General features: G+C 42.9%; 1 protein-coding gene across 1 annotated transcript; it reads right to left on the bottom strand.

The window, feature by feature from the left end:
* Window positions 1-87: 87 nt before the first annotated feature.
* nsmaf (neutral sphingomyelinase (N-SMase) activation associated factor) lies at window positions 88-13,157 on the bottom strand. The gene is made up of 31 exons (XM_084033174.1): window positions 13,042-13,157; window positions 11,284-11,370; window positions 10,589-10,667; window positions 10,285-10,346; window positions 9,609-9,645; window positions 9,417-9,467; window positions 8,916-8,987; window positions 8,703-8,750; window positions 8,463-8,515; window positions 8,231-8,360; window positions 8,072-8,143; window positions 7,866-7,974; window positions 7,425-7,601; window positions 7,218-7,297; window positions 7,022-7,112; window positions 6,381-6,444; window positions 6,020-6,071; window positions 5,480-5,600; window positions 5,226-5,357; window positions 5,104-5,146; window positions 4,859-5,025; window positions 4,287-4,392; window positions 3,909-3,967; window positions 3,451-3,518; window positions 3,295-3,362; window positions 3,089-3,212; window positions 2,628-2,711; window positions 2,364-2,514; window positions 1,532-1,634; window positions 788-897; window positions 88-625 (listed from the first exon to the last, which is right to left on the bottom strand). The coding sequence occupies exons 1-31, from the start codon at window positions 13,077-13,079 to the stop codon at window positions 531-533; spliced, it is 2,733 nt and encodes a 910-aa protein (XP_083889300.1). The 5' UTR covers window positions 13,080-13,157; the 3' UTR covers window positions 88-530.
* Window positions 13,158-13,302: the final 145 nt, after the last annotated feature.

Here is a 13,302-nt window from a genome sequence, read left to right as displayed (position 1 = left end):
ACTGGTTGCAACCTGTGCAGCTCAGCAAAACAAGCTTTCTAGAAATCAATGAGGCGTAAACAACAGTAACAAACAAGAGACGGGGAAGATATTTTTAGAGTGTTATTAGGATAATGACAACACCTGAGCAGCCTGAAGCTTTTAAATCCACTTCACAGAATAAAATGCACATACAGCTATAGACACATAATTAAAAAAGCAGTGTGTAACATGAAACATAAAAAAGTATTCATTTGAAAGAAAAACATGTTGAATATACATGAAGTGAACTAATTAAGGCGCAAACACTATAGCAGGTTCCTGCTCTCATGCACAAAACTGCATTTGGACATTTTCTCTCAATTTGCAGATAGCTATGAACGGACATGACTGCATTTGACCTTTTGTTTTGGGTTGAGAGCAGTGTAACTAGTCATCTCCCTCCACCTGCTCCCTGATACTGTAGAATGAGTCTCTGTACTTGGCCAGTATTGTCCAGTAGATTACACCGGGAGTCTCCCCAGGAGATGGATTGTGCGGAAACATTCCTTTTAAATGTGCAGCTTCCAGAGGATCATCTGTCCGTCCTCTCCACCTGTGATCACCGTGGAGCACAGTTCACTCATCCACATGGCTGAGACAGCACCTGTGCCAAGACACCAGATGAACATATATTATTTACAATACTGCAATGATCTGATGAATAAAACCATGTAGCATTATCAGCTAGAGAAACTGATGCACAAGGTAACACAATAGTGTTGCTAAATGTAATGCGAGCTGTTGAATGTGGGGAAATGAGCCGTACCTGAATGTGCAGGCATCCTCTGGGTGACTGTATTGCTGAGCAGGTCCCACAGCAGGAGGTCACCAGACTGACCCCCACACAGCACCGAGCTCCCATCCCAGCAGAAACACCTGGACCCACAGACCAGCAGCACCAGTCAGGGAGGTGAATGCATGTATTTTAATGGCATTGCTCAGCAGGAAGTCAATTCAAAACAACAGCATATAGAAACGACTCCACCAACCGGTCATGTTGCAGTCAACGTCATCACTTTAACTTTTATCCGATTCGACATTGTGTATTTTTCGCTCTTAATTTATCAGCAACGATATGTTGTGGATTCTTTCTTTTGACAAATGTACTGATTGTAAGTCGCTTTAGACAAAAGCGTCTGCTAAATGCCCTCAATGTTAATGTAAATGTGTCAAATTGTCATAATTAGCCTATGATTTCTTGAGTTATGGCCACAAACCTGTTTTGTGAGCTCACAGTGATCTAAGTGATCTAAAACCCATTCAGTTCCTCGTTGAGTCCAAGTGGACGTTTGTGCTAAAAGGAACATTCCTGAGATATCACGTTTACCAGATACATAATGTCTCCAGCTACAGCTGTCGCCGGCATGGAGGCATAACAAAAGACAACATTGTATTTCCTACCGCACGGAGCATTTAAAGCACAGAATTGAAGAAAAAAAAGTCTGTTTTAAGAATGCAGAGATTCCTAACACGTTTCAGATCAACAAAAGATAACATGATGTGATCTTACCTCTGCTCCTCCTCAGCTTTCACAGAGGAGATCACCATGCCCGTCTGGACGTCGATGACCTTCATACAGGAGTCGGCACCAACACTGAGGACGTGACGGCTGTCTGAGGATGTCAAAATCAGAGCACTTACTATCGTCATGGCTTCTGTGTGACTCAGCTCTGGGATGTAGAGGAGCCGATCTTTGCTCTCCCAAAACAACATTCATCTATGAGTTTGTTCAGATCTCTAATATACACTTTAAGAGCCATAGATTGTCATCATGGTAATGTCATTTCTCAACCTCAGCTTTGAAGCAACTAATGCTGCTCAGTGAGATGAAAATAATAACAGAAATAGTGCTGTTTCCTTATCATACATCCAGGTTGTAGTGCTTAGAGACAACGTTATATGATAAAAAAAAACAATAAATGTTTAATGGAGTACACAGTGCTGCATGAAAATGCCTACATCTGTAAAGTTGGCATTCATAACAGAGTTACTCTCCTGCAACACAAATAAAACAGCTTGTGGCCACTTCAATGCACTGTGATTAAGTTCATTTGTAGGGGCAAAACAATGAGGCGTTAAGGAGCAAGGCAGAGTTAATACTGTTGCTCTGTACGGATCCTTTAAGCCTTAAAGGTTTAGACGTTTAAGTTTAAGGTAAAATGTATATCGCACCAAATGTAAAACAGTCTCTAAGCCTTAGTATCTAATAAAGCACTGCTCCTTTAAAACCCTGAGGGCAGATGATGTCATGTAGATTACGAATATGAGGTTGGACTATATGAAGGTTTTTCAGAACGTTGTGCCACTAAACTCTGACTGAAAGTGGCTGCTTTACTCCGTACCAGGACTAAAGGCCAGGTGGTGGATGGTTCCAGTGTGGCAGTGGACTTGTTGCAGAGTCCCGTAGCTGCTCGTGTCCCAGATGGTTACGGCCCCATCTTTACAGCCCGACACCAGCAGGGTCCCCGCTGGATTCAGACCGATGGTGTTCACCTTTACACGGGTGGAAGAGGGGCCACGTCACAGAGGGAAAACAAGTCTGTGTGTTTCGAGTGCTGCTACGAAAGACTCAGATCTCTGTACATGCAGTTAGCCTTCCCACTCACCCCGGCATCATGTTCCAACTCAGCCAGTAACTCAAACTGGGATCTCTTGTGTTTGGAGGAGCTATCAGAAGTGCACTGCCAGACCTGGGAAATAAACAACATCATCTGCAACTGTCAGCCTCTCACTTAGACAACAGCATACCCCATGAAACAAATAAAAACTAGTACTGTCACAGTGATGTTAGCCATCATGTCCAGATGATAGTGATGTCCAAATGAAGCTTCGTGAAGCATTTTCTTTATTTTCTGAGCCCAATAGATGGCGCTCTCTGTTCAACAAAGGGTTGAAAGCAATGGAAATATATCGGCCTTCAACCCTTTGTTGAACAGAGAGCGCCATCTATTGGGCTCAGAAAATAAAGAAAATGCTTCACGAAGCTTCATTTGGACATCACTACCAGATGATAAAATGGCTAAAGAACAATAACAGCATCACCTCATTAAAGTACTTTAGGTTGTACCTTTATGGTGGAATCCCAGGATGCTGTGTACAGCCGCTCATCAAACCAACACATCTCACTGACGGCGTCATCGTGACCCATCAGCGTGTCCTGCCGCCGGCCGAACGGGATGGAGTAGAAATACCTAAGGGGGGAGAAACATGAGGATCGGTGTGACGTCATGAAGATCGATCTGAAAACCGCGTGTTCACAATCACTGTACGTACACGTTGTTGTCCCAGGAAGAACACACCACGGTTTTAGCATCTCTCAGCATCAAACAGGAGGATAACGCCTGAAAAATAGACAAGCAGTGAAGTGTTTAGAGAAAGTTTGAAATGATTAGAGAGGCTGTGAAGTGGAAAGTAAATACAGCTGCATACCATGTTAGAGAAGGACATGCTCCTCTGGAAGTCCTTCAGCTCTTTGGAAAACATTTTAAGTGTTGAGTCTGGAATGAAGAGTGATACAGATGAGCTTTACAGGGTAAAAACCCACCAATGAGAAAACATTGCAGCTTCAACTGAACTGGAATCAGTGGCTTTGGAACCAATCTGCAATGTTACTCGCCCTTTGTTGTTGAAAGTGTAACACCTTTGTATACATATATGTGTATGTGTGTGTGTGTGTGTGTGTGTGTGTGTGTGTATACATATATATACACACACATACATATACACATATGACACAAAAGGGTTATCGTTAGTGGATGAAATCTGTAACCATCATGGAACGAACATTCAATTGTAGTTACTTGCGGAGTCGATGCTTTTGGTCCATTTAACACTTCTACATTATTCAATGTTTACACATCAAACCAGAGACAAAGACATTTCCAGACCTTGGGATGTGGAGAAAATAGCTGCTCCATCTTGAGTCACAGCGATGCCCGTCACAGCCCTGCACATCCAAAACACTCGGTCACACAAAACTGAGCATGTGCATGAATGTAGAAGAAAACCTGGGTTAACGTAGCAGTCACACTCGTATGAGTAGTAAAGACAAAATGACAAAAATAGTGTTGCAAGGGGAAATGCTTAGAAATGTAAATAAACTCTGTCACTAAGTATTTGCTCTTCAGCTGCCTGCCGCCTTCTAGTTTTACTTGCACTTCCTCATATGTGAACCACAGCTTTCATTCCAGTTATATTTGGACAGGCGATGCCATTAAATGTGTACTCTGTCATTACTGTAGACAACGGGATGCATGCTGACTTACTCTTTATGGATCTTGTGGCTGGAGATGGGTTTCAGATTCCCCATGTTTGCCCAGGCTAACTTCCGGCTCTCCTCGGTCAGGTCTTCGAAGGATGAGTCCTCACTGGCTGCAAAAAAAACAAAAAAAAAAACACACAACTGCAGTAAACATGTGGTGAACAAAAACGACAGCCTTAAACAGTGCTGGATGCTGCTTATGCCAATCAGCAGTTATGGATTATTTCTGACTGCATGAAACGATCTCGGTCAGTTGAAAAAATAATATATAAATATATATGAATGCTAATGCTTTGGTTAATATATTTTATGATTGGACACACTTGTCTGTAAATAAAGCCTCTCTGAAACAACAAACCCTCTGAAATAGTTCACGGATTGCATGGAAACACACCCACTTTCTGAAGAAGGGTGAGTCATGATCTGACATACAAACATCCTCCCAAACTGCACAAAGCAAGCGCTGCATTCACATAAATCTCAGATGAAAAATCTCTGAGAAGTATGAATCATCTTTGGCACTATTGATCAACATGACTATGTGGTTTCTTTGATTCTTCTCTCCTGTAATTCTACCTGGAGACAGCTCACTGACAGGCGAGTTGCTGCTGGGGCTTCGGGTCATGTTCTGAAACCTGGGTGTGATCCTCTGAGGGTGAGGGGTGGTGAACAGCTGTTTGGGTGTCTGGCCAAACTCCAGGATCTGTGTCAGCATGGCGATTCTCTGGTCAGGGTCCTCGATGCTTCTCAGAGACACAGAAAGTTAGTTCCCTGGCGTAATAATAACCATCTTTATTACTAAATGTGCCTTTCATCGTTACCTATCGCAGTCGATGCCTCCTTCATAGGTCAGTGGGTGAAACACTGAAAGGGAACGAGATGGATATGAGTCTTTGTCCAGTTTTGTTGGGCTGGATGTTGAAGAACAGCGACTGTATTTTACCATTATGTGCTGCCAGAGCTTCACTGCCTCTCTGCTTAAAGCCAAACACCAGGTCGATCCACTCATGAAGGTGCTCCGACACGTAGCGACTCTCCAGAGCCGCCTTGTGCTTCTGAAGGAAATCACCGATATCTGGAGTCGAGGCAAACAGGACACGGAAAGTGTGAAGCTTGATTACAGACAGAAGTCATAGCAGTATGAATGAAAACGGAGGGAGTATATGACACCTGGGTCCAAGAATAGCAGGAAGTTACCTGATGCCCAGGGAGGCAGAACAACATCACCGACTAAGCTTCCGTTCTGCCTTCTCCCCAAACCAAGTCTCAGTTTGTTTTCCAGGAAGCTGCAGTCGTTCCCATAAAACTCTGGAATCAACTGCATTAAAGAAAGACACACAGACAAAGCGATGAAACACATTCTCACACAGAAACCACACCCAGACTGATACTATGCTTTGCCAGGGAACTAGAGGATGTGGTTGTTCTTGCACCTTAAAAAGGGCAAGCAGATACTGTAGTGCCTTCATCAATAAATGAACGGATGAATTGCTTGCTAATGGCCGGTTATGGTTGGAGTATTTCTGCTTCGACATTCTCAAACAACGCTCCATCTTCCTCCCCTGACTTGTTTCTCTGATGTCTGCATCTTATAGACTTTAAGGAGCGACATGCTTGAAGGACTAAGCCTCGTTACATCCAGGACAGCTAGAAGGTGTCTGATCAGAACTATTTGGTGATTTTTACCCAACGTGCCGTGTTCGTGTTGACAGAAAACACAGTAGAGTCATATTTTACCTCTTTGAAGTCAGTTGCCCCCTCTAAGCAGTTCTTCCATGTATCACCTATGCTGTAAGCAATCAGTGCAGGTCAGTAAATCATATGTTTCTTTAAATATCACAATACTACATTAATAAATACTTCATTTATGCAACAATGTGTTATACAGATTTAATATAAACTGTAGTAATAAACACTTTTTCAGGGATTTTCATAATATCCTTAAACTGTGTACAGTATCAAGAAATCTCTTCGGCACTAAATTCAGGGTGAAGTTGTTCCAAAGTGTCTCTGCGATGCTGATTTGTGACGATATCCTACATTTAATGGGGCATCACATCTGAATAAGACGATATTATCTTTGAAGAAGATCATTTACCTATTAAACATGCGATCTGCGTGGTCGTAGCGGCCATTCTGGAGACAGAGCATGTGCTCCGGAGCTGCAGGGGAGGAGACAGGAAGCATCAGCAAAACATTAGCTCCATTTTCAGTAGAAGCAAAGACGGCAGCCACAAATCAACAGAACACATTTAGAATAGAAATAGCCTTTTATTTTCAACATGTAACATGTAAAAGCTGTGAAATGTGCTTCACAGAGATAGAAAACAAATTCAAGGAAAATGTTTGAATAATTGTGTTTACTTTGGTCTGGATATCTGTGAAACTAGTCACAGATACACTCAGGTTGATAATGAGGCTGCACGATTCATTTTAATACCTACAGTATTAAATCTAAAATAAAAGTTTGGAGTAAGTTTTGAATCTCAGTTTAGTGGTCGTGAATGAACTGACGGGCTTTACACCCGATAAACCTCGACCGGTTTACAGAGACATCCTTATTCCAGCACCGACACCGTGGTTGAGTCGTGGTAATGAACACAAACATGCATTAACAACCCGGGTGCATGATGAGTGTACTGGGCTCCTTGAAAGGCGCTTTATAAATATCAGTTATTATTATTAATATGATTATGTGCTTCCATACATGCTGCAGGTGTGTGATGACGTGTGACGTACCGACTCGGACCAGGTAGAAGAGCACGTAGCCTGGAGATGAGTAGTGGCTGCCGTACATGAAACGAGGCTCGGGCATGCCTCTGTAGCGAGCCTGTAACCATGACAACAACACAGGACTGAAACTATATGTAGCTTCAGACGTAGCCGTCGTAAAAAGATGATTACAGTGTTGCCATCAAACGCAGCAGAGTCTCACCAGCAGTCGGTCTAGTCTCTCTTTGTTGAGGGCTCCTACAGGTCTGCTCAGGTCCCTGAACGTGGCGGCGTTTGTCATATCTGGGAAAACAATTATGCTACTGGTTGTGTTTAATATGAATCATAGCCCTGTAAATGATCAGTTATAAGTGGATGGAAAGTACAGTAATTAAATGAACCAGCGTGTATTTCTGCTCTGCGTACCCACCCAACTGAGCACTGGTGTAGTCGGCGATGACCCAGGGGAAGACGGGGTACTGGGAGAGGTCGTTGCAGCTGCGGTCAGCCAGGTTGTTGAGGTGAAGAAGATACTGGTAGTTGCTCAGATGGCCGCGCTGCCACTGCAGCATGTAGCTCTCGGCTGTGTGCTCCGTTATGTGGTTCTCTGAGGAGGAAGGAGGAGGAAACCAGCAGGTTTGAGTCACGTCGTGTGTGATGGGGATTCACCAATGTTGGTTTCTAAGAGCCGATCCACATTTAGGCTATCCAGAGAGTGAAACCCCCTCATCTGGAAGCCAGGGTTCATCACTCTACATCTGCAGTTTGTAGTGACCTTTCGAAGGCCAGTCATTTATTAACTTATTTTTAAGACACAAAATGATTTAGGAACTTGAGATACTTTTGAACACGTTCACTGCTGTTTTCTCACCCAGGAAAGTAGCGATGTAGTAGTAGAATTCATCCCGTTCAGCCGTCGTGTAAAACTTCAGGTAGATGTCAGAGCAGAAGTCATTCTCAGTACAGAACACTTCAAGACCCTGGACGAGGAGAGACCAGCACACGAACATATTACATTCTCTGAGCCTTCCTCACCACATTATTCCTGATGTATTTACTCTGGCTGGCTGGACTCACCAGAGGTCTGAGTCCATGCCGTCTTTTGTAGATTCTCCTGACTCTGTGGAGTTTGAACTGAATCACCTGCTCCTGAAATGACGAGGCACACAAACATGACATTGTAACCTCGGCTCAATAACACAGCTCTGTGTGTCCACTCAGATGTGTGCGGCTCACCGGGTATCCATTGAGAGGCTGGAAGTAGAGGCTTTCGTCTGTTATGCAGACGTGGCCAGGATTGGACACCAGAGGCATGACCGCCTCCACCGCACACTCCATGTGAGGCTTCTCAGCGACACTCTGAAAGCTGAGAGTCCCAACATTGTCTTAACCAGCTGCATATTACTACTAAAACCAGCAATGTCTGAATCATTGTGTTGCATTACAAATGGGGGCATAACAGACATACCAGCGTTTGTCAAAAGAGGTCCTCGCAAGTCGTGATTGTAAATTGGCTGCAATCTGGAAATAAACAAGAGCAGAATGCTTGATCACCATAACATGATGGTGGACAACAAACAATGGCCATGCATGTATGGAGGGAAGTAAGATCATTTGAAATAAAGAACAAGAAGCAGAGTGGACCATTCATGCTGGTTTCAGGCTTTGGAGGCCGACTGGGCTGACTTAGAAGTATCGATGGACTCACCATGGCGGTCTGATCTCCAAGCTTCTCCAGACAGGACGCTCTGTGGAGCTGCAAAATTCACCAGAGACTAAATTAAGCAGAGCAACACACGCCACAGCTGGAAATACCCATTCCCATGTATTCCAGAGTGGAGAACAATCTAACAGCTGTTTGTTTAAACAAACACACTCTGCCAAGTTGCTGTGACTCGATGGTTTGGGAGAAGCTACGTACCTGAAGTAATGTTTGAACAACATCTTCTGTTTTACTCCAACTTTCCAACTGAAAAGTGACTTTCTTTGGCCCCTGTTAAAGTGGTGAGAGAAGCGTTTCATTTCAATAAATTACACATATTGTTAGATAGAGTTCTCTGCACAACTCCTTCTGCACTTGTGTATGGTTTCAGTCCGTTAGAGATCTTAATGACATAAAGCTGAAACCTTGCTGTTTTAGTGTGAGAATTAGCATGATGATGATAGGATTCCAGCACAGAAGACACAAGCTTGTAAACAAATGTGATGTCTGGGAAACACAGCAGCAAAGTCTCCCAATGGCTCAACTCTACAAATGATCTTTGACCTCTCTAGTGTGAGTGATTGTATTTCACACACTATTTGAACTTTATGCTCCAGAGAAATTGAAAAGGAAGCATGATAAATGCAGAGACTTGATGGAACAGATTTTCATAAATCACAAACAACAGACACATGAGGAGCAGAGTTTAACTGGACTCACCCTTTCATTCCTATAAGGAGCGATGACGTTGCTCTCTTTGATGTAAATAACCTGAAAATAGAGTAAAAATGAAATATAATGACAAAAAATGCACTGCTGGAACCTTTAAAAATAATCCATCTGGAATATCAAAACAAATGAAACAACTAACTATTCCCATTGATTACAATGTAATGAAGCATGAGGACTCACCTGTACACATGAAATACAGATGGCAGGAGGCCTCGGCCTGTGAGGAAAACAAGTTAAAATATCAGTAGTAGTTCATAACTTTACTTGCATTACTTTTTAAAGAGAACGTCCTAGCCAACACTTCATCCAACATTTAAATACGGATATTGAATTTTGAAAATGTGCTTATGAACACAGAATAACCCACATCCATGAGTCCCAAAGTAAACTGGATGGGTGTGTCATCCAGAAACCAGTTTGTTTTAAGTAATTCAATACAGAATTCTGAAGTATTTGTAGATGTTGGTTCTTAAGTAGAGTTCAAGCCAGAATGAGTAGAAGTAGTCTCCTAAACAATGATATGCAGTCGTACAGAAGCATCCCTCTCCATCGTCACGTATGACGTATGACTGTGAGGCTGCGTCTGTATCTGCAGAGATCCGGCCCTCGGCCTGGATTTTATTATTTTGCTGTGTTTTGGGACATTTCTGTGCATGAAGCTTTGGAAAAGGTAGCGACCAGGTGCCAGATCGTTAACACACATCCAAGAGGAAGCAGCGCCAAGAAAGAAATGTCACTATAGCGAGGCGAGAATCTGGGGTTGACGTTGTTCTGCCATTTTTCAGTTGCCAGACCAGTTTGGCCAACTGAGCAAACATTTGCGTGTGAAGTGAGCTGGAGATGAAAGCATGCTCACTCATTGAAGGGGTTTTTCTCTCCCTCCACAAACTCTATCTTCTTACAGTCTCGAAGAGGAATCTGCAACAACAGAGACACATTATTATTCACCATGATGTATAACTGCATCTTCCAACAGACACACAACAGGACATCCATGCAATTGTTTTGATATCAATAGAGCTTGAATCTTAGTATCTTAGAATATAAGAAGATTAGTAGTTCAAACTAATATTTACAATTTATGGCAACTTTTTAATTAATTAAAAATTCTATCTGGTAGCAAGAGTTAACCCCACTGTGCAAATAATATGAAAACAAACCTTTAGAATTGGCTCTGCGAGATCCTCTGGATCAAAAATAACAGATCTGGAACAGACCTTGAATGAGCCTCGGACTTTCCTGGAAGGAAACAAGCTAACGTTAGCTTCCTAGCACTGCCACGGACCGCTCTAGTTCAATGTAACTTTGATAAGATTAAGACTTCAATAGAGAATAATAAAAGTATAACCTGATACGTGAATGAATACTTTTTACAACAAGGACAACAAGGAAATAGATGTAATATAAAAGAAATGAAACACACCGCGTGCTGACTGGCAGAATTACACTAATGACACAAAGTAAAGAGGAAAAAAACACTTATTATCACTGTACAGTTCATATCACAACCGGTAAAACACAACTTTTAATATGTCCCTTCTCCTCATTGGACACACATGTCTGCTAAATTGTCTCAATAATCTTGTTCTGAGAGGCTTGTGACTGTTTTTAGTTTGCACAAGGCCCGTAACAGGTCATGTTTGAACAGCTGCCAAAAGCTTTTAAGGCTTTCCCTAAATATCAGAAGCTGAAAATCCCTGATAAATACAATAACCGTATACAAGCATATCCAGGAGTGCCCAACTTAATTTGGTTTCTAATCACTATGGAGATTTGGCGGAGGCCCCAACATGGTGATCAGGATGATCAGAGGTGATAGTTGTAGAGGAGCGTCGTCATGGACACTTTACATTACCTCTCCTTTTTTGAACCGGTCGTCACATGGGATGCAGTGTGCTGTTCAAAATAATATTCCTCCAAATCCAGCAGCAGCAGAGAAAATCTGGAAAAGACAATCGAGGAGAGTGAGAGAACGTCCTGTGAAACGGGAGCTGCAGTGTGTTGTCAGCAACAACAGGGTCAACACTAGGCAACAAGTAAGTTATTAAAGGGGAACACTATTGGTTCAACACAGCAACGTCAGCTTCCAGGTCCTGGGGAGTAAAAATGTATGTGAAACAAGAAGTGCATGAAGTCTTCTCCAGGATAAACTGCATGAAATCAGATCAGTTGCCCAACTTTATTCCAGGTGCATTGTGGGACTGCATCCCTGGCTCTGCTGCATCGATTTCCATCAGTGATTTGGTTCATACAGGGTTAAAACAGTAAAAAGTCCCAATTAAACTGGAAATTATTATTCACAAAGTCTTGAATTCTGCATATTCATTTAGATATTATTATGAGGCCAAAAGCCCTAGCATTTCTCAATACTGAGACTACATTTCCCATGAACATTTTTTGCTGTGTGTACTAGCACATTTCCCACATTGCAGTAGAGGTAATGAAATATGCTAAATTGCTGTTTTGATACTTGACTTTTGCCTATTGGGTAATGCTGCCTTTGCACTCAACACCCTTCCTGTTTACTCGCATGTAAACAGGTGAACATTCAGCTGTCTAGTTAGTCGCCAAGTTGCCCAGGAAGTACATCCCTATGATGTCATACAGCAACTAATTCAGGAGGCAAATATTTGCTTTTTCCTTTTTTTTGGACAGTCATCTGTGTATAACTTAAAGACGCCCCCCATAAAAAAAGTTCACTTAAAATGATATACTCTGCTGCATCTCATTATAATCGGGATATGAACAACGAGAACAACTTCTGGATCCAACATGTCTCCTAAAAGGTCGGGCTAAGCCTCCACATCACACTGGTGTGAGTTGCATATTGGACCATGTAGTTTCCACGCTGGTTCACGGCTGTGTTTACGCATCTCAGAGTCAGGATTGAAACTTTCCCCCTCCAGCAGATGAGCATGAACATGAGCACATCCATCACTCTGCAGAGTGAAGGTCAAGCGTCCAAGAGAACAGACAATAAGTACAACCCATCATTGAGTGGAGGCGACTTTAGGTTGATTTGGGAAACCTGAGGGAACTACTGAATGTTTAACCCAATCTGTACAATGTAGGTGAACATGACACATTCAGGGTACATTCATTCAGTGGAAGTTTTTAGTACCACAGCAATACCTGGCGTCATGTTACCATAACAATGATCCTAATGACTTACATGCAGCATGCAGTAGAGTGTATGTTTGGGAAGCCTCATTTAAAAGCGTGTTTGCTGTAAATGTACAACATTCAACAGGATACTGCCTTTTCCATTTGTTCCCAAAGGTTGCGGTCTGGTCCATAATGCACTTTGGAAATAATACGTGACAGTTGGGAGAGGAGCCATGTGGACCTTTCATAACGGTTTAGTGTGAACAGACTGCGCTTCACCGCGTTATGACTGACGCACAGGCCGCTCAGTGTGCCTTCAGTAAACAGGAGAGCATCACAGCGGACGGTGAAGACCTCATTAGCCGAGTGGCCCAGTCTGACGTTACACTGGAATGGGACTCCTCAACCACACACACAGAGAGAAAAACAGCACACACACTGCTGCTGCTGCCGGAGCTCGGCTTCACGTCACTCCCGGTGTGTTCACTACGAGAGAAGCGGCACAAACCTTTCTTTGGTCCGCTCTTGCGTCTTTAAAAAGGCCATGACTGCGCACCATCCTCCTGCGAAGCGAAGAGCGACCCGCCGCAGTCTGCTCTCATCACGTCTCTGTAAACACGGAAACTTGCTGGACACCACGTGACTGGCCCCGAGACAAAAGATCCACTAACAAAGGAAATAAATGAGGCGTCACTCCCACTCGGTTTCGGGATACCATGACGAAATGACAAATATCGGGGGTACCCTGATTCCTTTTATCAATAACAAC

Source organism: Eutrigla gurnardus (genome assembly GCF_963514095.1).
Source record: "Eutrigla gurnardus genome assembly, chromosome: 18".
Taxonomy (NCBI): Eukaryota; Metazoa; Chordata; class Actinopteri; order Perciformes; family Triglidae; genus Eutrigla; species Eutrigla gurnardus.
Note: the sequence above shows the minus strand (reverse complement) of the source record. Positions and strands in the feature narration are given on the sequence as shown.